General features: G+C 39.0%; 1 protein-coding gene across 8 annotated transcripts in view; it reads right to left on the reverse strand.

The window, feature by feature from the left end:
* PTK2 (protein tyrosine kinase 2) overlaps window positions 1–26057 on the reverse strand; it is a 190030-nt gene that overhangs the window by 40159 nt on the left and 123814 nt on the right. For 4 of the 8 annotated variants that reach the window (XM_066566803.1, XM_066566763.1, XM_066566754.1 and 1 more), the window contains 9 exons: window positions 24823–24963; window positions 24082–24159; window positions 22970–23077; window positions 21906–22023; window positions 15574–15604; window positions 14771–14823; window positions 5963–6046; window positions 4797–4814; window positions 1043–1099 (listed from right to left, as the gene is read on the reverse strand). In XM_066566803.1, coding sequence (XP_066422900.1) covers window positions 1043–1099; window positions 4797–4814; window positions 5963–6046; window positions 14771–14823; window positions 15574–15604; window positions 21906–22023; window positions 22970–23077; window positions 24082–24159; window positions 24823–24963 — 688 coding nt within the window. The remainder of the gene's footprint in view (window positions 1–1042; window positions 1100–4796; window positions 4815–5962; window positions 6047–14770; window positions 14824–15573; window positions 15605–21905; window positions 22024–22969; window positions 23078–24081; window positions 24160–24822; window positions 24964–26057) is intronic. The other 4 variants (XM_066566786.1, XM_066566770.1, XM_066566795.1 and 1 more) reach the window with 2 other exon arrangements.

Raw genomic sequence — 26057 nt, forward strand, 5'->3', positions numbered from 1 at the left:
AATAAAAATGTTGAGGGGGGAGGGGGAATAAATTACACAAAGTTAATCTGTTAACAAAAATAAAGGATATAATTTATCAGTATGTTTTGATCCTGAAACTATGTTAATACAATATGTTGTCACTTAACTGCAAGACATTAAAAATGCTCAGTTTATTTCTGGAAAACATATATTCTTGCTTTTCAAATACTAATGTTCAAATATATATATATATGTTTTGCAAAAACATATATTCTTGCTTTTCAAAGGTTTTCCACAGCTATGGAAACAATGCTGTGAACACTGAAGTGATCATGAAACATTCTGCCCCATGGTGAGCTCAGAAATTTACCCAAGTTCATGGTCCTTCAGCAGAATGTGGCCCCAGCTCAGCACCATCTCTCCTCTCACACTGACCAAACCTGATGCTTTTGGCAGGATTCTGCACCAATGGATTGTCTGTTTCCAGAGAAATCCTTGGTTGCCCAAATGCAACTGGAATTTCCCAGATGCAGCTTTTAAAGTCAGAATATTGAACTTTCGTGTTAAATGAATTGGCCTTGACAGTTTAGGATTATATCATAATTCAAACAGGCTGTAACACAAAATCCTTGTGGTGGCTGCAGCACCACTGTTTTTACTTCAAAGATGAAGATCAGCAGAACTTTGAATTTCTATTTTTGTTCTTGCAGTCTTTCATCTTTAACAAAATTGCATGTGCTACAGTTGAGTGTTCCTGTCTCATGGAACTGGAGAGCAGCAAATCTGTCACATAGCAAGGTGAGATACTGACAGCCAGCAATCCACAGAGCTTGCCACACTGTTTGCTCTCATCACAGACACCTTATCCAATCTTAAGTGTTATGTTCAGCATCACAATCAAAAAAAAAAAAAAATCCCCATTTTGAGACAAAAGAAAGAATTTCACTGTGAAATCACAGATAGCAGGAAAGCAGAACATTTTCTTTGCACATTTAATAAATAAGGCTGAAATATTTTAGTTCCTGCTAAACTCAAGGAAGCTTTTGGATAGGAAATTTCCCAAGTTAACCATGGCACTTACTTGAGGGCATTGTGTAAGTGTCTTCTTCATCTATAATCTCTGCATAGTCATCAGTCTCTGCAAAGGGAGGAATTGAAGAGTTTCGGGAAAAGCAGATGAAAACAATTCCAGAACAACAATTCCAATGTATCAAGGCTGGTATGTCCCAAACCCCAAGCTCAGCATTGCTGGGTCACATTTAATACAGCATGACTAAAACTTGCTCATGCATAATTCATGATATGATAATGACCTCAGTGCCAACTGCATTACATCACAGAGATGCACTCAACAAAGAAGAAAAGGAAGATTCGTTTGTACTCAAAAAAGTTCAAGTTTTGCAATTGGGACCCATTTCAACTGTTGATTTAAAATCTTTTTAACAGCAAATTCCATTGCAGTAAAGGGAAAAAATTATGAATGAGTTAAATTGCTTTACCTTCAATAAAGTGTGAATAACAGTTTGCTATGTTTTATGACAAACAGGCAGAAGACACCAATGATGTTCCAGGGCAGCTTCCCCCTACTGTCAGTGTGGCCAGCTGAGTTATTTACCACAGAATCTTCTAGAGCACAAAGACCTTTTTAAACCACACTCTCTTCCTCATTTTTCTTACAATTTTCCTTGTTTAGTAGAAATTTACCACTAGTTTTGCTGTCAAGATTCAAGATTTCATGGACAGGTTTTGGAAACAACTTCCCAAAATTTTCAGAAAAATGACAGTGCACTTCTTCCTCTGTTAAAAACTTGCAACTTTTATATCATCTGTTCTCAAAATAGTTTAAATGGTGTCAAGTTATATCAGAAGGTCCTTCCCTTGCCCTAAAGAACTTCCAGTGTGTGGAGGTCATTTCCTCCAGGGTCAGATCAATTCTTCCAGGGGTTTTAAAGCCAGTCCACTACAGTGGGCTCATTTTTTTACTTCACGGCTGTCAAATTTTATTCACCAACTTTAAACACAAAGAGAGGTTCTCAAAACTGAGTAATTTCCAAACCCACTGTGCAGTTTTTGTGGTTGATTTCAGGTGATCACACACACTGGAAAGCCTCTGGAAGTGGTGATTTCCTCCCCCTTTTCCCCCATCTGCCCTGGAGCACATGGATACATCCCTACACCTCCCTGGCATCATTTCCAGAGCCATGGCTTGGACTGGGACAAAGCCACAGTGAGTGGGAAGAAGGATGGGATGGACCCTGAGCTGAAACCAGCCCTGAAACCAGAGCAAGGCTCATCAATAGTTCACACACAGACAAGCAAGAGGCTCAGTTTTCAGGCAAACTGAATATTCAACAATTAGGAAAGTACAGGTTGCCTATAACCTTTGAAGTTCAACACACTTCAGGGAGTAAGTGTAACTTGTGATCCTAGTTTCTTACTATTTAAATAAAATGAAAGCTGTTTTTTCTTTTGAACTCCTGCAGGAATACACCAGGTAAAAGCAGATTCCATGTAATTTTAAATTTTGTCAGGCAATTTCTATTTGGGACATAGCAAAACACAGTCACCTAATGAAAATGCAATAAATTCTAATGACCCTGCACAATTCTGAACAGGCAGGACACTCCAGAAGCACTTATCTATTTCTTGGTATTTTATTTTCTTCCCTACATTATAAGCTAATGTTTTTGTAAAAATAAGCCTCTGTTTCATTAAAAAAAAAAAAAAAGCAGCTTAACAAAAACCAATCCCCAACATGATGGAGATAAATCACTCTGTTTCCCTCCAATATTGTGATAGGATTTTGTTGAAGATATCAGAAAGTTCTTTATGTTAGAAAATTGACTGGATGAAAAATATTGTAAACACATCTAAGAAAAATTTTTGAAGCCTGGAAACCAAACTGGTGCCACTTTACTGGTACCACTTAAAGGACCCCAAACACCTTTCACACTAGGTTACAGAATAGTGCTTTCAGAATGTGATCAATGGCAGGGCTTGTTCATCTCTCTAATTTAAACTAATGAGTTAATTCGTACTAAAAGCATTCTCAGAGCAGCACAGAGCACTTTACATGCTTTTGATACATTGCCCAAAACCATCATGAAACCAAAAGTCTTCATAATCAATCCAAATAAATTAAATGTACACAATTAACTACACAAATATTTCTTGTTCCACATTTAATAATCTGGAGAGAAATATATAAAAAAATAATTCCTATGTATGTCTGGCATTGGTTTTGGGAATTAGAGGAAAATTCAGTCCAGGCATCAACACTGATGTGCTCTAAGTGGTCTGGAACAAAGAGAACTGACCTCCTCACAGAGGGGCTTGGGCCCAGTATTAATGATAGACTGAGAATGTCCCCAAATCTGCCCGAACTGTGTCTGTTAAGAGATATTCCAGAACCTACACTGAGCCTAAAGCAAAGCTGAGCTGGGCAGGGCTCTCCAGGCTGCTCCACAAAGGAGGATGTGCTACAGCACCCTCAAGAGCTGAACACATTCAGGGATTCCAGATGTCCTTGGTAAGTCCAAAAAAACTCAAATTTAATATGAGGGCTCATCATGCTGCCTTCCTGCACTTTTTAAACCCAGCAGCATCCCTTGTTATCATTCTTGGAGATGGCAAAATGAACAAGTTGCTTCCAGGTAAAGGTAGTGGTGGTCACTCACATGAATGAGCCAATCTGAGCTTCACTAAATCTGAATTCATTTATTAAATGTAGGGAGAAACATCTCAGGGTATTAAATCCATAATAGTTAATCCATGACCTTAGGCACACGTTTGAACTTCCCATTTTCATAACTTTTCCCATTTATCAGAGCCTGTAATTTATAAAAGAAGATAAGTTTCAATAAAAGCTATGTAGGGGTAGTATATGAAATATGATTTTTAAATTTATGACAGAAAAAATGTCCATTTGATGTTTAAGAAAAGGAAGAAAATTGTGTAGTATTATCTTTAGCTTATAGCTGAAGGGAAGGAGATGAAAAGTTAATACACCCCCTTCACATTTTACTGAAAGGAAGGTCACAAGATGTGATCTCTATTTCCTCTTATCACCCTCCTTTGCATATTGCTTTTATGCCCTTTTAGTGCCTCCTACTTAGAAGAATAAAGGTACACACACTATCAGTAGCAGCAGTTTGATTCTTTCCCAACATCAGATGGAATCCTTTAGAAAAATAGCCAAAATTCTCTTTTTAAAAAACCAAACCTCAACTTCTTTTCAGAAGAAAAAAGATTTTAAAAGTCTGCAAAAGTTAAATATTTTGTAGTAAGTTTCAAAATTTTTAAAAGGAAACCCCAAACATTAAAATCTGTCTCTAAAATTGTAAGTTTGAATAGCTGAAACCTGGTTAATATTCATGTATTCAATCTGCATTAATCTATCTTGTACAGCTTCTTTTAATGCAAGGAGCACTTTGATGCCTTTAAAGCATTACTCAGTCGACTCATTTCTCAGGTGTTACATCCACTGATCTCACCCACTGACCAAATTAATGATAATGTAACCATTCAATCAAACTGGACACTTACAAACCTCTAAACCTTCTTTGCATCATGCCACAAGTCTCATTGCAAACACATGCACCACCACATCTCTAAGTGTTTGAAACAGAATTTTTCCTTTTCCAATTCCAGTTTAGCAAGAAGCATTAGTTGTACAGCCTGTAAAGTACAGTATTTATCAGCTAATACCCAAAGCAGACCACTTTTGAACACTAAAAGCTGTATAAAATGTATTACTGAAATGTGCATTAAGTGGTATATGGAGATAAGAGTTGCATATTGCACGTTAGTAACACACAGACTAGAAAACATATTACCGTCCCCACTAATTTCATCTGCAGATCCAGGTGGCATGCAAGGAGAGAGAAAAAAGAGGGGGAGAGAGAGGGGACAGAGAAGGGGGAGGGGAAAATATACTATTAAATTCATGAGTAATCCAAAAGTATTCAGACTGTAGTTATCTTATATACCTGACCCAAGAGAAACCAGAAAAGCAGCAGAATTTAAGACTTCTCACCTAAAACCCAAGGGACAGAGATAAGCTCTAAGAAGCTTTCATGATGAAACAGAGTTAATGACTTTCAAACACAAAGGTACACAAAAAATAAATTTGGAAGTGGAAGTAGTTCTTTTAATGCATTGTTAAAAATAGTCAATTTCTGGGTTTATTCAATATTTTAAAGCAGTTCTCCTATAGCCAGATGAGTCGGCTCAATTTGACTCTGCACATACATTGAGGACTTTGGAAAAGCAGAGCTGGTGTTGACCCTTCCAGGAGAAATGCACTCCTGAGCTATCACCAAGACATGAGTGAGAAATGGAACCATCTAAGTTTCAATGACACAGAGCATTGTGCACTTGTACAAGGCTGAAATTTGAACGAGTGGCAAAGAGAGCAACACTACAGGGAAGATTTCAAACAAACACCAGATTCCACGTGTACTGCAGCAGCCCTACTGCACACCAAACCCCACAGCACAAGCTAAGGCAAATATTTTAGACAGTTTCTATAGATAATAGGAAATTCTTCTTACCCCTAATAAAGCCAAACTGGTCTAGATCAGTGCTGGACCAGTACGCAGCCAAAAGCATCGCTGTAGTCCGTGTTTAATTCAAAGTGATCTCAGCTGATGCTTATTGTTGCTATTCTGTTTCATCCATAAGCATGCTGTGTCAGGGGTCCAAGAATGAAGTCAAAATATATTTACCAAAAAAAAAGATGGCAGTCAAGGGCTGCATGACTGTATAAATAAAATAATTGAATATGTTTGTCATTGTAGTATATGATGCTCGAAAACACGTTCCCCATAAAAACGGGGACCAGCAAGCTGCACGAAAATCCAATTCAACAGCAGGAAAAGGTAACGAAATTATTCTTGGAACTCTGTTTACCTGAGGCTAAAGTAGTTTACAAACAGTAACTGAGTTAGTAAATTCAGCTTTTGGGTTAATAAGGCAGCCTAGACAAAGAGCAGAGCAGTACCCTTGGGCGGCGACTCATGGGCACAGAAGACGAAAGGCAGAAAGCGTCTAGCTTTCTTTACTTTATGCTGACAGTGATTGACTCCTTTACAAAGAGGCAAGAAAAGGAAAGAGAAAAAAAAAACAGAAACAAATTATTTGGAAATAAAAGAAAAGAGACTGGAGAGAACATCTACAACGAATGAACATAAAAGTAAAGGTTTACATTAAAATTCTGTGTACCCAAATGAAAATACAAATGTCTCTGAAACTCTAAAGCATTTTTAGTGTTTTCCTTCAAATTCCTTTCTACAGTAATTCGTATTTCAGTTTTTAGAAGTAAGACTAGAACCCATTAAAAAGTCAGATTATGCCAGCTATGTACACCATTCATTAGCAATACAAAGAACATTTATCCCAGAAGTGCAACCTGCTTTTCCAAGTTTGCCATCTAAGTTCTATCAGACTTGTGTGACAGCTATATTCCAGCTAAAGTGGCAGCCACCAGACTCAAACATGTATGTATTGACTCTCTGAACCCTTAAAACAACACAGAAGGAGTGTTTAACACACCAGGGTTACACAGAACAAGGGAAAACATGTTTCCTTGTCTCCTGAAATACAGCACTGACAGATTTCATGATCTCAAATCTGCCACCAGAGTCTCATTCCCAGTGCAGACCTGCCCTGCCAATTGATATTCCAGCTCTGGGTGAACAGCCCATGGCACCCTCACTACCTCCTTTCCCAGTCACCCCTCTGCACGTTTTAGCAAAGTGCTTATCAGGACAAGGGAAATTTTGGAGTAGGAAAAAATACAAAGAAGTCACACAAGGTGAGAAAGAAGGACACAAGATGACACACAGCACCTGAGGATACCTGCTCCTTTCATTTCTCTTGTTACCTGCTTGCTCATCTCTGCTTTCCCCTTTTTCCTCTCTCTAAGGAATTATGAGAAGTGGTTTAAAAAGCCAATTAAATAAAAAACCTGCATCTTGGGGCTGGTAGTTCTTCACAGCCAAAACTCAGGAGTGAGGTGCAGCCACCTGGAGTTACACAGGCTGGGGATGGAGGTGTTAAAAGAGAAGCCCAGTCCCACAGCAGCAGCTACTGGGACAGTGAACCAGTCAGAGGTGGGAGGAGTGCAGGAAGGACAGAAAAGGAAAATTATATTTTAAGAAAAGTAACTTCTACAATCAACAAAAACCACCATCATAAAAACTGCTGGGTGACTGAGCAAACAGGAATCATTAATCTAGTGGGAAAATGCACATATCAGAGAGAAAGAACATTAATCAGATTCAATGCTAAAAACTAAAAGAGGTGCAAGGAGAGGGGAAAATTCTTGACTAAATCAGTGTATCAAAATTTCCATTTGTCTTGGGCTAAGCTAATTTAAAGGGGAACACTCTGAGTTCTCCCCCTTGATACTCCTAAGGGACTTCTCTTCCTAACATCACATGGCAGACAATTTTCAGCAGTGTCACTCTAGCCCAAACCTCAGGTAACACTCATAAAAAGCTTCAGACACTAGGAAAGAAAAGGAAAAAACACTGCAGCTGGTTTAGGCAACCACTGAAAGGGTGTTGACATGAGAATGAGGGAACCCAACACTCTGTGCTGAAAGAGAAGAGCAGGTATAGAGTCACTGCAGGCAATGCAAGCTCCAAAGGGAGGAGAGGCTTCAACTCCTGACCTGCCTGCTCAGGCTCCAGAGCTAATTTAAGCCTTAAGTGCTGAAATGCTGCTCACCCTAACACTGAGAGGTGGGAGGCACAAGCTGCTGAAACCTGAGCAAGCCTATTTCAAATGAGGGCACATTGCAAAGGTAAAAGTGGTTTTAATTCATGTGCATGCCCTGATGCCCTGTGATGGTCCAATTCTGCCCTTGCATTTCAAACTCTGCCTTTATGATTTGCTGTCAACAATTTGTGTTTGTTCAGCTGTTCTGCCACAATAAATGGAAGATGCTTTGTCTTAAACTTACCACATCTGCAAGTCTAGCTACAAAAGGAAGTTGATTCTAATGAGTTGATTTAAAATTTTAAAAAATAGAAGTTCTAACACTTTCCCAGGAGCCCAGAGAATACCATAATGAAATGAATACAACTTAGAAGGATTTCCAGCATTCCACAGCAGCTTCCAGCCAGGATATCACTGGTGCTCAAGAATGCTGCTGAGAACTGCACAGGACTTCTTTATTTATTTAGTTCCTCTATGCAGTATTCACTAAAATTACTGTGAAAAAAAATTTAAAAGGCTAAAATAAGGAAAAAAAATCACTTGCTGTGCAATAACTATGTTAGAAAGAAAGAGGCCAGGCTTTTACTGCTCTTTTTTTACAGGGCAGTTACTACTGGAGCTCCTTGCATGGGCAGAGAGCAAATACTGGAAGGCTGAACCTGAAAATATCCCATTCTATTTCACTGTACATTCTTGAACCAGTCTGAGGAAAAACCATGCAACAAAAACCTGGAAAAAGAATAAATCAATTGATTTTTGAGCTTTTGAACTCAAATGAGCACGGTGGGGTTGGCACATCAAATATGTTTCTACATGAACAACAAACCCCCAAACCTGCATGGAATATTTCTCCAGTCAGGTACTATTTGCACAGCAGAAGTGTCTGCTCAAATCCAATGAGAGGCCCACAGAAGAGGAGCACAGGAGAATAAAAACTCATTAAAACCTTAACCAGCACCACAGGCTGATGGAATCATTGTAGGAACTTCCTGGACACTGACATGGAAGAAATCTCTTCAGATTGTCACCACAATTCATTCTGGTCTTTTTGTGCATGAAAAGAAACCTTTCAGTCAGTCAGGCTAAAATAGGAAAAGATAACAGCACCAGTCTATTAAACTGTGATGGGAATATGAAATACTGTAATTTATTAGCATTGAGGGCATTTTCAACTATATTATCTTATTAATCAGTGAAATAGCTGGGTGAGTTAAGAAGCAACTCCCTCCTCCAGGAACCTGGAGACTAATGACTTGCTCAAGGTTTGTAAAATTAATCTGCAGTAAACTTTAAGCTTGAATGTCTCCCAGTGCTGTGACCATATGGCAGAGCTAAAGCTCTAACAAAGTCTTTATATTCCTCAAATTACTTAATAATTACTTGATTTGAATTTATAACTATGTCATTTATAGCAAGACATTTAGTCTTTCTTTTCAGAAGTGAGCTGTGCAGTGCAACAAAGCTGAGCTGTGATACAGTCCTAAGTGCTCAAGATACAATTTTTCATCTAAAAATTTACTTACACTTCCCAGCTTTGTCCTTTTGGAGCGTCTTGACAAAACGGACATTAAAAAACTGCCAATAATTTTTCAATCTCAAGCAAAGGCCACCTTTTTCCCCACCAACTAACTCAAAAGGAGCAAAGAAATACAAGTCCTGCACAAGAAACTCTTTCAGACCTGGGCACAGGGCAGACCTTCATGTGGAGCACAGGAATTGTGTCACAGAGCCTGCTCTGTGCTCTGCAAGCAGCAGTGATTCAATAACATTGAATTTGTTTTTCCATCCTGCCCACAGCTTTGCTGCTGATCAGCCTCAACCCAGGGCACACAGGTCCTTTCACAAGCCAGCACCTCCTTCATTTAGAGCACTCTGAAGTTCTGTAACACTGACATCAGGGGTTTTTTCCCCCTCTCCTGTTTGTTTTGTTTTCACATTTGGCTTCTCCTCTATAGGAAACCTCCTGAAAGTCTCTTTTACTCACAAACTATACCATAGAGGTGTTTTTTTTCCTTCATGATAAAATCTCACTTAAATCAGGCTCACCTCCTTCAAAACAGGGGTGTTTTTTCCATTCAAACTGAAATCTCAGCTGAATGCCAGGACTAGACTGGCAGCTCCCTCAAACAGGATCTGCTCCTAAGCAGCAGCTCTCATTTCACTGCCATGATCAGGAGTTAATCACAGTGATTTAAATTTAACATTGTTATGTTACAAATTTGTGATTTTTAAAGCAGAACCTGGAAAGATGCTGAGAAGCTCCTCTTTCAGGATCCTAAAATCCTTCAGCTCCTATACAGATATTTGCTCCAAGAGATCAAATCCTTCATGGGGCATGCTACTGAATATATCTAAACCATGGGATAGAGAGGCAATGGCACAACCAGAATTATTAGAAACTCCTGCCATCATTTCATGATGCACTTAGAGCTGCACCCCTTTGAGTTTAAAATGCTGCCTGTGTTACTGACAGCAGCTGCACCAGCTGGGGAACAGGATAACAAACCAGTTTCTCTTTAATATATTTATTTCCCTCTTAAAGGTTTGTGTCCTAGGGTTTGCTACTCAGGTGCCTTGAACACTTTGCTTTATCAGCTGAAACAGGGACTGTATTTTCAGAGACCTTTTAATTACCTTCACCAAATAAGCTCATATTAAAGCTGCAAAGCCAGCACCTGCTTTAAGCAAGACCAACCCTGTGGGACATCCTAAAATCCCCTCCAGACTCAGCCCTTGTGCTGGCTACTGCAGGACAGCTCACCTCTCCCTTCCTGTCATCTTCTCACTCACAGCTCCCTCCCCACAAAAACCTCATTTTACAACAGTACCTGAATATCCAAATGCCAGGAGGGACTGCTTGGAATCACAGGAGCCTTTAGGATGAAAAAGACCCTTAAAATCATCTAATCCAACCATTAACCCAGCAGTGCCAAGAACTTGCCAAGGCTTGGTCAATTCTCTGCCTGTTCAGTGAAACACATGGGCTTGAAATGTCATATTCTGTGGCACTGCATGGAAAGCAGCATTTGAGCTAGGATTAAAAAAATTCATGAATTCTCCAGGGTAAAAGAAGAACAGTGATTAGCCAAGGGATGCAAAAGCATATTTATTCTTCCTAGTCATATTTACATAAGTAAGGAAGGGGCAGAAGAAACCAAAGAACTCTGTGTCAGGAGGAATTTATGTAAAAAGGGAGCAAGCAGCTACTGCTGTACTGATTTCATTTTATGAAAAACTTTTTGTAATATAGACTGGACCAGATAAGTTATTATTTTTGGAAATATGTACATCTGGAAATACAAGATGATCACCTTACCAAGGCTAATGTTTGCTATTTAAAAACAAACTGCTGGCCAAAATAAGTTCCTTTGGACTACAGCAGAGCATTTTAATAAGGTGTCTCCAAGCCAAACAGTGGAAATACAGTCAATAAAATTAGAGTTAACTGGTGTGCTGCTTCTTACACATTTGATATATTATTTGCACAGACCAAATAGTTTAACCTTACCATTTCCTGAGTGTACACCCTTGGCTAAGGACAAAAAACTCTTTATTTAATGCAGAAGCAGAGGGAGAAGGAAGTAAAAGCTGCAATTCCCTATTCGCTAAAACAGTCATTGTTTGTGATGAATCACAGCAACTTCAGCCAAAACATCAGATCACTACCAAAGAAATCTAAAATCCAACTGATTTGGTTTAGCTTACTTACAGGAGTTTATAATCTTACACACACACAAATGTGTTGAGGCATAAAATCACTATACTTTTTAAAAGGAGGGGAATCTGGCAGGCATCTTGGTTACACACAAAGACAGTGCCCACTGCAAGGAACAGAGAATTTGAGGAATCAAGGTAGACAACACCAGAAGAAAGAGAAGCAGCAAGAGGAAAGAAGCTTGTGGTGAAACCTGGTTCAGTGACTCCCAGATCCAGCAATTTGCTGCTTTGGATTCCTGAAACCAACTTCATCCCTCACTAGTTTGAAAGGACCTTTATTTAGAAGAGGAAAAAAATCAAGAGGATTTACAAACCTTCTATCTTTGTGTGCTTTGGAGTATTGGAGCACTTGGAAAAGACCAAGTTTTCACTTCACTAGACAAGAAATATTCCAAAGTATGTTAGTAAGTACCTAAAAAACACAAGGTATCTTTCACTAACTGGTTCCTTTTTAAACCTGCAAAACTTTAGACAAATACCTGAACTTTCAAACCACCAAATCATGTTTCACACTGGGTTTGGATATTGCTGGTCTATCCCAGTTGTGGTGTGGAACTCACTGTGAAACTTCCCTTTTGAACTAAGTGTGTTAATACTATAAATGTATATTGTCACAGACACATTTGGTGAAAAATCCTTTCCTTAGGATTTTTTCTCCTGAGAAGCCAAGAGGCCTCAGGAACAAAATGTAAACAATGGTTATCTGCTGCTGTGGAATGCAACAGGTGCATCTGGGATTGGTCTCATGTGGTTGTTTCTAATTAATGGCCAATCACAGCCCAGCTGGCTCAGACTCCGTCTGAGACACAACCTTTTGTTATCTTTCTTTCCTTTTCTATTCTTAGCCAGCCTTCTGATGAAATCCTTTCTTCTATTCTTTTAGTATAGTTTTAATGTAATATATATCATAAAATAATAAATCAAACCTTCTGAAACATGGAGTCAAATCCTCATCTCTTCCCTCATCCTAAGACCCCTGTGAACACCATCACAGTATATGACTTTTTATTTTTTTGCTGAATCTCTGTTTTACTTTTTTGCTATTTATCTTTAGCATTGGGAGAGCTCTAAACAAATGGGAGCAGTGTCAGTGAAATCAAACAGCAGAGTTAATTCATGATTTAAACCATCAAAGGTGTGGAGGAGGTACAGATGTCACTGAGCTACAAAAACTCATCTGAAACCTCTGTCTCTGAGCCCCTGCAGAGTCAGCAGAGAAAAGCTCCTGTTCTGCACCCCAGAGCAGCAGCCCCTCAGCTGCCTCTGCCCTGGGCTGGGCTGAGCCTCGTGCAGAGCTGGTGCCTCCCTTGTCCCACTGATGGATGGGCTCCATCTGACAACAGCAGTGACACTTCTCCACATCCACACCAAGCACCACTTCATTTATAGCAACCTGATTCCTCGGGGGATTCAAGGGATTCTTACAGAAAGCAGCTTCTGAGAATAACCCCTGTCATGTGGGGTCATCTCAGCAATCTGCCTCTGCTTTACATTTAATATGATGACACACTCAGTGCATTTTAACTAACTTTGGGGGGAAAAACACAACAAAAAAAAAGTATTCATGTGTTCTGTGTCATTATATTACAAGAAGAACAAACCCTTGAGATTAAATATTAAATGGCTTGAACCATTCCAGCATTTCCAGTGGTTTAAAATGGTATAAAAACCATTAACATGGTATAAAAACAAGCATCAAGCACAATAATTTTATTGTGGAAAGATATGAAACATTCCTACAATACAAAAATAATACCTAATTGGTGTTTTTGGTATTGGCAAGAGTGAGGATGATATTTGCTGGTTTAATTTGATTCCACTGCTCACAGGAGCCACTTTGCAGTGCCCCTGACATTCACCTGAACAAGGAGCTCACCCCCAGCACTGCTCTCATTTCCCTCTCATTCACCTTCATGTGATGCCCTCAATGCCAGAGCTGGGGGTAGTACAAGTCACTTCCTACACTAATTTCAAAATGCTACTTTAAAAAGGAGTGTTTGTGCTCTGAAACACCTAAGAACTTCAGCAGAAGACACTTCAATTTGCAAAGCCAGAGTGACAGCAAGAAAAGATCATGAAGTCAGCATTTATTATTGTTTTTTTATTAAAAGTATAACTAGCATGCTCAGAAAAACTGAAGGAGTGAACGTCTGAGGCTGCAGACAGCCTTTTTTGTCCTGAAGATTAGCCTTTTTGAGGGGCAGTGGAATAATTACAAAAGAACACAGTAATCACTTGAGCAATCTCAACTTTTTTTAACAGCTAAAATGAGCCATACAGGTAAGAATCCAAAGAGAATATGCTGACCATGTTTCATGCTTGCTTGCCAGGCACTGAAGGAAAAAGAGCTGCTATTTGACTCTGGGAGGCCACAGTAACTGGTGAAGATCTATTTCTGCAGCTTTATCCTCATTTTAACTCACATCCTCTCCCCTGTTTTCTTGCAGTGTCTATTTGGGTTTCCTATGCCAAGCAGTGAATCTTAAATCTCTTTTACAAGTGGGTAAGGGTGGGGAAAGGAATCTGAGAAGTAGGAAATTAATTAAATGCCTATATATCTTTCCACCTTTTTGTATGAAATCTGCTGGGGTTTTGAGTATTTGCCACTAAGAGCTCACATAAATGTAAAAGTGGGGCTGAAGCCTCCCTCTAAGGGGAGGGAAATCCACTGAGTCACAGTATTGGTTCTTCAAGTTTGTGACCAAATACCAGAAACCTATTGAACCATAATATAATCATAATGTAAATCTTAATAATTATCATACTATAAATACTTTTTTTGCATTACAATCCCCTTAATAAATATTATGCATACTGATTTAGAAATACATTTTCTACTAAGACACTACTAAGACTCAATCCTTCAAAATTATTTAAGATTCTGTAACAGGAACATATTTTCTCTGAAGCATAAAACCTCCATGTTAACTTAGAGAATTCTTAGAAACCTATAAAGAACAGAAATAACATGTATTACCTCACATACCCATCCTTCAATTAACTTGTCATTTTCAACAGGAAAAATTAAATGCTTTTATCTAAACAGCTACAGAAAAACAGCTATTAGGTTTCTCCTTTCTGTAAAGCAATGATTAATATTTAATTGCCTATTTTCCCTTTTCAAAGCTGCTCCCTCACAATTAGCACATACTCAGGTAATTTCAGTTCTAGCCAAGACATTCTACTTCATCCCAAAGTTAAGTGGAAATTCTGACAAGCTTTGAAGTAACTGCACAGATGTGGCTGTTGCATAAAAGTTTCTCTTTAGAGCAGAGCTCCAGTCTGGGGCAGTCAGCAGCCCTGGAAAAGCTCCCTGCACCTCTGCCAGCTCCAGAAATAAATTCAGCTGCTGGCTTTGGATTAGCCTTACCTGACACAGAGACTGTGTGAGACCTCACTCCTTGCTTCTCATTGTTGGCCAGCCTGGAAAACAGAAGTTGGAAGTGCTGAATGCTGGACATGCTTCACAAGCACTGGGAGCTCATCCCAACAGGCACCTACTGTAATTAGCAGGGCTGAGCCACCTCCCCAGGCACAGGATGAGCAGGGGGAGAAGGCAGAGAGGAATCTACCACTTCATCCTGTCTGGGGGAGTGAGAGTGGCTTTTCATCAGCACAACGAGTCACAGAAACCTGGGGAGTTGGGAGGAAACCACAAAAGCCAAACTGTGCACACTTTTAAGATGTGTGTAACCTGACTGTGCTTATACTTTCTGTGTGATCTGTGGGAAATGGAGTATGAATTGAGTTTCTGTCTGTAAAAAGACTTATCCTGTACTATTTGGAATTAATTTACATGTCAAACATAGAAAACCAATTGCATTTAAATGCACTTATTTATAAGTAAACAGTGCAAACTGTTTAGCATCATTCCTATAATTAAATTTACTGATGGATTCAAAAGAAACAGCCTGAACCCCAGTCAAGTTTTTTCCAAAACATCCTGCTTTTGTTATTGTCAAATATGGGATGCATTAGGTACTTTTGTTCTCTGATTTTCTTTCTGGTATTTTTGTAGTTAAATACTACTGTGAGCTTTTTATGCCCTACCTGCTATTTGTCCTGGAATCCAAGAGCAACAATAAAAATTATTGTTAGAAAGAAGTTCTAAAAGCATCACTATTTTTCAAAACATTTTTAAAAATATATGAGAAAAGAAAGCACAAAACTTACTTTGGTATGGATGGTAAAGCTCTTTCACCTTCTGTATAAACAAGAAGAAAACAGGATTAAAGCTTTTGCACATTTTCAAATAACCTCTCTCAAAGTGAAATATATACATGCCTGAAACAATAATCGTCAGAATCTCTCAGGGAAACTGAGAGAGCTCAAAGAATGTTCTACACATATATAAACAGCAGCATTATCAACAACTCCTTCTACCCACTCACACAGACCTTTAGGCAAACTCTCATCTGAGGAAACAACGTACACAGAATATAAAAGCTGGTTTTATTCTTAACAAATAACTCCAATAAATCACTTGCAGAAGGTGTGACATTATCTCATCTCTCTGGTAAGAAATGCTTTTCTTTTATCTCCAAGATGTCCTAAGTTCTAACATATAAATAAAACAATTCAATCCAACTTGGATTTCCAAGTAAGACAACTGAAATAAATCATTAAAGCACATATTATCATATTGATTTCACACTGGCTTGAGACTATATATACAATAATAATGTTTTGTGCCAGAGAGTAAGTCAGCTTTTTGTACATTACATTCAAATCCTTGCCAGTCTTTCTTTGAAAATGGTAATGTGTGTGAGACCTTGGATGTACCTATTCAAAGGGTTTTTTTGCTTTAGGATTTGATGAAACCCTTGGCATTCTTGTGGGGAAGTTACTAATCCTTTAGCAAAACACCTTTTCAGTAGATTGGAGTATGCAGGGGAGGAGAGAAGAGGGGTAATAAAGTGTGTTTTACTCTCTAAATCAATGTAGCTCTGATAAAGTGACCTGAGAGAACAGCCACACTTGCAAAAAATGGTGATGTACACTTTTCAACAAAATAATGTAAATTCTGATTTGTTTTTCTCCCATGTTACAATTTCCAGGAATTACAGGTGTAAACAACAGTCTCGCCTTTATGTATTAAGGGACTGGTGAAATGCCTGGTACCCCAGAACCACACTCAACATAGCAAAATACACTATTTTGGTTCATTTTTTCTGCTGTCTACAGGTAGAAAAGCATCATTTGGCTCAGCAACATCAGTCTCTTTTGATCTGTCTGTTGGAGGGTGTTGAAAAAGAAGTTGCAGAAAAGAAGGGAAACCAGAAGCTGCAATTTCAAAGCCCTGGAGCAGCTCAGCAAGGTGACAAGAACAAGCACCTGCAACTGGGGGGCAGAGGGAGGACAGTAAGATTATATGAGCAGGTGGGAGATAAAGGTACTGTGATATGTTAGAGTAAGTGATACCTTTTGGGAAGGAAACAAAAGGCACAGATCCTCAGAGATAGTGTGGAGGAACAAATATGAGACCAATGGTGTGGAGGTGCAGCCTGGCAGTAAAAGACTGGGGCACAGGTACCCAAAAAAGAGAATGCAATGGGCACAAGAAGTTCAACCTGGATAAAAGTGGGCTAAAGATACCAAGCTGGAAGGAAAAGGCACAAAAGTTCTGCTCACTGCTATGCAGGCCTCCCCAGGGCTGTCAAGAACACTCAAAAGAGCCTTAATTTTTACATGACACCTACAGCTGTCAGCATTAGTTGTGAAATCATCCTGGGTTCTGCTTTACACCAATTTATGCTGCTGCTGCTGGTTGTTCCAATGCTGCTCTTACACTTGGCAATGGATTTAAGGCTTAGATGCTGCTGATTAATCACACATGTTACTGGTGGAACACACAGTCTTCCTCTGCTTTAAAAGAACTTCACTCAATTGTACAGTTAACCTTATTATTCTGTATTTTTAAATCAAGGTAATGGATGCACAACTAATAAGCAGCTACTCAAAATAATTCTCCTTGCTCTTTAATATGTAGCTCCATTGAATGTTAACTGCATCCTATTCAAACTGCATTCTAAAGATGGAATTTTAATTTCCCCTAAGGCTTCTTTTTGGTAGAGTATCATATTTGGGGACTTCAGAAAGATCAGTGAATGATTTCATTAGACTGGATAGGAATGATTTCATAACATTGGCAGGGCCACAATGCTTCGTATGTTCAAGATGCTGAGATCAGATCAGATCTGACTTTTTCCCTCCTCCAGCCTCCTAAGAAAGTGAGAAATACCACAGGTGGCAATTGCTAGTGTGTGCTGAAGTCAAACACTACCTATCAAAGAGGATCTAAAGGAGATAAAGAGAGAATCTGACTTTCCACTGTGGTATTAAATTTCCTTAAAGAAGAGAATCTCATTCTGTTCCCACAAGGCTCCATTCCACCTTCTGAACAGTTTCCTATCAGTGCAAAGTGCAAAGCAAGGGTCATAATAAAATGTAATAAATCATAACAAAACAAAACCTTGTTTCCATTTTAATAGCAAATCTTTTCTCACCTCTTTGTGAGATAAGCAGAATGTGAATAGAAGTGGTCTTACACAGTGAGTAGCAGTATGATGTAGTCAATGAGTTTGAAAAACAAAAAAAGAAGTGAAGGAAAGGTGAAAGAATTGAAGGGAAAGTGAAGGAAAAGTGAGAATTGAAGCAGTCTGGAAAACTGTGAGGAAAAGATGGGGATAGACAGAGAAAAGCAGAGACTGACCTAAGTGAAATAAGAATTTGCTTCCAGATCCACTGGGAAATAAAGCAGCACACATGGGTCCACCATACCCAAAACTGTTCCACCTGATCATCCTCCTTCTCACTGGCCCCTGCTGCATTCCACAGGACATAAGTGGCTTTGTGCTCATCTGCATCAGAGCAAGAGATCTGGACCCTCTGGAGCTGGGAGATGTGGACAAGGCAGGCTCAGCCCTGGGAAGAAGGAAGGAGCACCCAGAACTGCCTGGAAGCCACAGCCTGGTGCCTGCAGGGACTGGTTACAGGGACAACACACCCCACTTGTGTGCTGGAGACATGTGTCAAGTGCAGGGCTGTAAATGGACAGGGGAAGCTGGAAAAGCCAGTAGATGTTAAAAAAAAATACACAAAGGAATCCAAGCATCAAAAAACCCTCATACACTATTAAGTAGTACCAGAGGTGCACAGGGGTTGTAGTACTAGGAAGTTGGAACAGATGATTTTTAAAGGTATCAGCAAACCTGAACTATTCTGTGATTTTTCCATGATTCTAGGCCTCCTTCATCACTGGATATAATAAAGAAAAAACTAATCAGCATGGAACTCCTGATCCTGCAGACGCCCACAGGCTCTGGATACAAACTGCTCACTTCAGGCTCATCCTTTTACAGTTTATATCCCAAATAAAATAGAAAATATTCATTAGTACCCCTGCAGGTCTGAAGTCAAAATTTCTTACTAACAGCATCCCAGTTAAGGCATATGTTGTTTTTCACAAGTTGAAACCCACAACATTTTTGCCCAATTCTATATTTTTTAAGAAATGGGATATGCATGGCTCTGCTGGGCTTTCCACTGGACTGTCCAGGTCTGAGCAGAGCTCCTTGCTGGACACAGCAGAACCCAGGCAGCTCCAGTGCTCCCAGCCTGGGGGAATGGAAATTGTCCTCACCTGCCTGAAATTATTGTGAAAGCAAAATCAGTGAGGGGCCAAACTACAGAGGTAACAGTATCCTAAAAATGGGAACACATTACCAAGCCATTAAAATGAAAACCATGCCCAGGGTAAATCTGGGTGAAAACAAAAAGCACTTAAGTGGAGAACTTCACCAACTATTTAGATCTGGTGTTTTTGAACACTTCCCTGGGCAGCTTGTCCCAGTGCCTAACCACCTTTTTGGGGAAGAAATTTTCCCAACATCCAATTTAAAAAAACCTTCCCTGGAGCAACTTGGGACTGTTTGCTCATGTCTGTAACTTGTTACTTGGGAGAAGAGACCAACCCTCATCTGGCCACAACTTCCTTTCAAGTGGTTGTAGAGAGTGATAAACACCCCACTAATCTAAAAGCTGATAATCAGTTCAACTTTTAATGAAATTTTTCATTTGTGCTCTTGGCCTGTAAGAGGTAAGTGTGATAATGGAAATACACATATTAAGTGTAACATTTCCACATGGTTCCATCTATTGTAGATCTAAATATTTATGAAAAATAAACTGAATGGAAAAATGCCAAATACTGTCCAGGTCTTAAACATCACCAAGTGCTCTCCCCAAATTAAGAACTGGATCATTAATGGATACCATGACACATATCACAAAACCAGGCTCAGTTAGTAATCAAGAAGGACAATTTATGAGGACACTTGCAATAAATGTAAATTTACAACAACGAAGGATGGGAAAGCTCAAAAGGGGGATCAAACACATCTGAGGGATCAAGAGTTGCTCCATGATTTTTTTCTGATGTGTTTTACACAATCAAAGCTCACTGTGGAGGGACTTGGGAATGCAGATCATGATGGGGACAGCTCTCCTATGAAATGTTTAATGAATATGTTGGGTATTGCTATGAACTTCAAAAAAAGAAACCTCAGACAAAAGAAACCCAGAATTTATTCTAACTAGAGGGGTTTTCTTCATGTATGCATTAAGAGGAGTGTTCCCAAAGTGCTACCTGATGTTCCTATTCAATCACTGCTCATTTGCTCTGAGTTAAAATTCTGTGTTATAAGAATAGTACACAAATAAACACCCTGCATCAGAAGCATTGATTTATCCTGCATTCACACCTACCAGAAACCTCAGTTAAAACCTCAGTTTTCTGTGCAGGGCACAGGAAAATCAGAGATATTGCCCCTCAGAGAGCTCAGTCAGCCTAGAAGATGTAGCAGATACTGCTAAGGAAGTCAGGTAGGAGCAAGACAGGAATTAGAAAGAAAAATTGCCAATAGAACAGATCAGTTTTGATGGACACCACCACCAGTGTGGAAGTGGCAAGAACTGGATGAAGCCCACATGTGCTCCTAAAGCAAAAGCAGAGACAGAGTCAGAGCCATCCATTAATTTAGGGAAGAGGTCATGTATAGACATGAAAAGTTTCAAAAGATCAACTGTGGCTACAACAGTTCAGGCTGGGAAACAGCCAATCCACTGGCATTAGAAGGAAAGTTTTGGGAGTGAATAATAAGGATTCTAGCAGACCCCAATCATGATTTCTCAGAGAAGAAGAGGCACAAAAGACCTGCACTCACAGGGACACATCAGTCTAGTGACATGGAATTCTTGGATTGTGATGCCTATTTTATTTTTAGAAAATAAACTATTATTATCTCAGATGCTAGTTTATCCTTTTAGTGTCTGATTTTGGGGCCAATGGTTCATCATCACCAAGCTGTGCACCAGGGTGGCTTGGAGAGCTGAGTTTGTCTTGAGGGAAGATTTTAATTTGTGTGGAGATAAGGCTGCACAACTCACACAGCTTCTAACAAAACTGCTTGTGTTGGAGCTAAAGGTCATTCACATACACTAAGGGTCAGAAATAAAAAAACCATGCAAATTTAAGAATAATCTGAACAATTACCATGTGCTGTCAAAACACCTAAGACCCTAAGATCACATTTCTTTATTAGTGAATGCTCAAGTTTAAGTTTGGGGATTTTCTGAGCCACATAGAAGGAGGATGCTATAGATGGACCTGAATTATGTTAATAACATCACCCCAGGGAAAACCTGTGGCAGAAAAAAGCAAGAATGTGGCTAAAAGAGATTCAGTTTCACATCAGAGAGATGCTGGGATAGTTTGTGTATTTTCCTGTACTACAAACATGGAAGAAGGAAATAATTTATTGTTTTAGAAAGCAGCAAAGTTGGATGAATCCCATGGGTAAAGATGAGAACAACATGAAAGAAGAAAATTTCATTCTTAAGCAGCTTCGCTTGCATGTTTTTCAATAATTAAAGCTGTCTGAAACTGGAAACAATTCTAATGAAATGTAATCAAATTCTTTCTAAAACAAGGGGTACCTGCAACCTCATCTCACTTCTTGAAAGATGCTACAAAAACAACTGATAGTCACTGTAAAATGTATCTCTGCTTTAGGTCTATTTTATGAGAGAAACTCATGAGACCTCTCAAGGTTTTTATTTTTTAAATGGAGATATTTGAGTATCTAGCAGAAAGGCAGAAACTAAAAAATTACCACTTATCCAAATGCATTTTAACCAACTTCACTGAATTTCCCCTTGTATTTTGGGATTCATGTTATAAGATAACACACCCTTGTAAGGAAGTGCCTTTAATAATTACAATTCACTTCTGCCATTAAAGTTTGCAATTAGTGTAAAGCAGTGATTGTTGAATCAGCCTAAATCCTCAGTCACTCAGCAATTTTTGATGCAGTGACAAATTTACTATCAGCGTTTCTCACGGCTGCTCCCTGAAAGAAAAGAGCCTCCAAGTGAGGGTTTTTCTGCTGCCTCTGTCTTGTGTTCAAAGCAGAATGAGCTGGGAGCAGCTCTGGAGGTGTCCTTACCTTTCTGAGGCCTGATGATGAAGGACTGCGTGGCGCCGTTGACCAGGCGGCAGTAGCCGTCGATCAGGTCTGCCATGTTCTCTGCAATGGTTAAGGATGGTGCTGTCACTGTCAGAGGCTACAGAAGGGAAAAAAACAAGGCACCAACAAAGAGGAATTATTGCAGTTGCAGCCACTGAGTGGAACAGCTGTGTCATTGCATCAGAACTTTACACACGCCTGCAAAGCTTAAACAGAACAATGTGGAGGAGCAGGGAGATTCCTGCTTGAGCTTTTGTGCAGCAAATTTCAAACAGGAGGTTCAGAAAGCACAGCTGGTAAAACCCTCCACCTAATGTAGTGTTAATTTGGGATTCTGAAGTGTAAACCACTGTTGAATACAACTGCTATGACTTTCAGGGTTGTAATTAAGACAATTCTGAAGAACTTGCTTATTCCTTGAAGCTCTCACAGGTGGAATCTTTTTTCCCCACCCTCTGCAGCAATTTGTTCTTTGTCTAAAAACAGCCCTTCCCAATTTCAAGAAAGATTTTTCAAAAAATAAAATATGTACAGTGAAAAAGAGATGAGAGACATACAGGCAAGCTATAAAGTTCAATAGCACCATCATTCATCATTCTCTGCACAGATCTGCCACCCTCTCTCAATCCTGCTCTTCCACTGTTTTCTGGTGCACTGGACCAAGGAAAAGATTTGATTTCACTTTCAGCACTGCTTCCATGTAATACAAGGGAACAAATTTTCCTTCTTTTATATTTTGTCCTTACATAAAAGTGGAATTGCCCTGTTTCCTCTCTAGGATACAGTACATTTGCACCGGCTGCTATTAAAATTGCATTTAAGAGCTACTGTGTTCATATTAAGCTTCTTCTGTGAACATCAAAGTCTACAAACACCAGATGCAAAACATAAAACATGAATGAACTTTAAATTTATTTTAAAACCAAACCCAGAACAAAAGTCCAATATAGAGAATATCCACATTAGGAGTATGCTACATCCCACTACTTGCAAGGAAAAACAAAACAGCAAGTTTATCACCACATACAATATCAATAACATACCTCAGGTGCACCTGCTATCTTGAGTTGCAACATCCCTTTTCTGTCCTTGTCTTCACTGTTTGAATACTGAATGGTTTGCACTTGATTGAAATCTGCTAGATGGGTTGGCTGCAGAAAGACAACACCAAAAAATAAGGGAAAAAACCCCAAAATTACAGTAAAATAGCCTGCCTTAATCCCTGGTGTTGCAAAAGCACAGGGAGACTTTGATCCCCAAATTACAGGTGCAGAAATCTGTTCTCTGTTTCTTTCTAGAGTTTCATTGCCACTCACTCCCAACACACACAGACATCCAGAGTGGCTGGAAAAGGAACCCAGCTCCACTGTGCCCACAGAGGTCACTGTTGAGCAGTGCCAGGCACGCTCTGAAGTGGGAACAACCTCTTGGGTGTCAACAGAGAAAACTCAACAGGTTAAAACCACATAGATCCTGCACTGACACATTCCCAGCATCCCTCCAGACTGCTGGAAAAGGTTTGTTCTTAGCTCTGTGCTCCTGATTTCCCCATCTTTTCACTGCTTTTGAATTCATTTCAATAGAAGGGTGGACATGGGCTTAGCTTAAGTTGTGATTGTAAAGTTCCCAAACATTTTGCTCAAGGATCTGTCTGGACACAGCTTCCTTGCACCATGGAGGTGCACAGGAAACACTGAAATACAGCTGGAATCAAGTAAGGAAAAGGCTGTGAAGGATATGAAGAAAGTAAATAAGCAGTGCCTGCACAGATGTGCTCACCAACTGGTTAAACAAGCTCTGCATTTACACATTCCTAAGAAAGAGAACAACTCAGAATAATTCACATTTCATTGGTAAAAAGTCCCCACCAATGCATCAAATTGTGCAATTGAGCACTTCACTGGGTAGAAAAGCCAAAAAATTCAGTGCTAAAGCTGACACAGTCTTTGTACCTAACACCAGAGCCCTTCCTCTGATCCAAATCACAAATTAATATCTGACAAGAGCTGTACATGCTGAGAGCTCCCAGCTCTGCTGTGGTTAACCCAGAGATCAGCCTGGTCACTCCCCTTTCTGTGACATCCAGTTCACAACAGGTCATGGTTGTTAACACAGTGACTGAGAAAAAAAAACCACAAAACAGAAGCAGACTTACATTTGCACCCTTGTCTGTCAGGTAACTGATTCCTTCTTCTGGGCCAATTGCCAGTTCCACTGAAATAATCCAGCTTGACTTGGGAGTCAAAGGAGAAAGGGCAGAATTTCAGTAATAAGACAAGGCCTTGCTATTGAATACTATAATCCAATGTGGTAATTACAGGTTTTAGTAATTAATATGTAGAAGCTTTTCAACTCTTCAAACAAAATTATACTAAAATCAAGTAATTCTGTAAGTGGCAAAACCCCTCCTGACAGGTTTCCTGGGGATCTCTGCTACTCAAACTGCATTTCCATGCATTTTATCTTAGGTCTACATGAGAATTATGGATTTCCTGTATTTCCTCTTCTTATGAACATTGATATTCAAGTTCTAATTTCTGCTGGAGTCTCCATTTTCACAAACCTTCCAAACTTGGGACCCTTCTTCAAAATTCACTTGAAATAGGTAGAGATTAACAACTGAAAAAGTGCTTGAGTTTCACAAAAAAGCACCTATAAAAATATTTTATTTTACATACAATTCTTAACCAAGTAATGAATTATGATTTCTTTTAAACAGTCAATGCAGAAAGTTCTAAATAAAATAAATAAATACCATTTGTTGGTAATGAAATCCAATTGTCTCTACATGAAAAAGGAGCAATAATAAGCAAAAAATTATTGCAGAACCAAGCAAAAGCAATTGGACTGAAAACTCCAGAATGGATTCTAATGACTGTCACATTCCTCTACTTACACCAAGAGCACATTTGAAGCATTCCTTGTCAAATCTGTACACTGGAGAGAGGATCTCAAAGAACTTCAAAATACTTTCTTCTCTATTGAGGTTGGCAAATTGTCGAAATGTTTGTTGGATTAATTTCCGTAGTGTTTTGGCCTGTGTATTAAAACATTTGGAGAATAATTATTTAAAATCTACTAGCTGAGGGATATTTGAAGAGTTTTGGTCACTTAGTAGTACTAACAGTGTCTTTATCAATGAAATGCAGACAATTCTCAAGGAATAAAAAAAGCTTCAGAACGTAAGCAGCAGTTCTGCCTTTTAACTTTTGCTTAGGATCAACATTAGTTCTGCTGTATCACAGAGATGGTATCTAATAACATTTTAAATAAGTTATAATAGAAGACCACATGTTAACCCTTCCAGGAATATTTGCTCTAGAGTTCCTCATTTCTCTCAACTTCTGAACTGTGTCCCAACACAAAAAAACCCAAAACAATTTATATCTTCATATGAGCTTCTAAACCTAAACCACCATTCTCTCTCTTACCTGGCAATAACAAGCCAGCTGTAGCTGTATCTTAACCTCTGCACACAATAACTTAGACTATCCATAATAAAGTGGATTCTTTCAGTCTGATAATAAGCAAAAAAACTCTTTCAATATAAATAGCTAAAATTTAAATAGTAGACTGAATGTAAAAAGTAAAGCAAAATTTTAAACTGAACTATATTAACTATGTTGTCTACCACTTTATTACCTGTTTTCAGGGTACAAATAATCACTTACAGCAGCACAAAGGATAGCTAAACTAACACTTTAAAAAACTGAATTATTGCCTGTACATAATGTATAATCCCTGAAAGGCAGCCACTCATATGAAAATAAAAATAAAAACAGGGCCTGAGAAGCAGTATCTCTAAGATGCCCCCAATCTGAACAAACCATCAAGAATTGTGAATAAAAACATATGTCTAAAGTGACTGAATGGCCTAAAAAAAATCCAGTTCTAAGTCAACTTCCAACTACCAACAATGACAGAAAGCAAAACCATTCTTATCTTTGCAATATGTCAAGGTTAAGACAGGAATTACCACTGTTCCTCCATGCAAACATATCTGAATGTCCCATTTTAACAGCAGTAAAACTCTTTATTCTCCCACACTGCCTGTTAACAGCCCCAGGCACTACACAAATACCAACTTCCTTTTGTCGTTAGCACTTTCAGGCAGATTAGACACTCATTTTT

Source organism: Molothrus aeneus, chromosome 1 (assembly GCF_037042795.1).
Source record: "Molothrus aeneus isolate 106 chromosome 1, BPBGC_Maene_1.0, whole genome shotgun sequence".
Taxonomy (NCBI): domain Eukaryota; kingdom Metazoa; phylum Chordata; class Aves; order Passeriformes; family Icteridae; genus Molothrus; species Molothrus aeneus.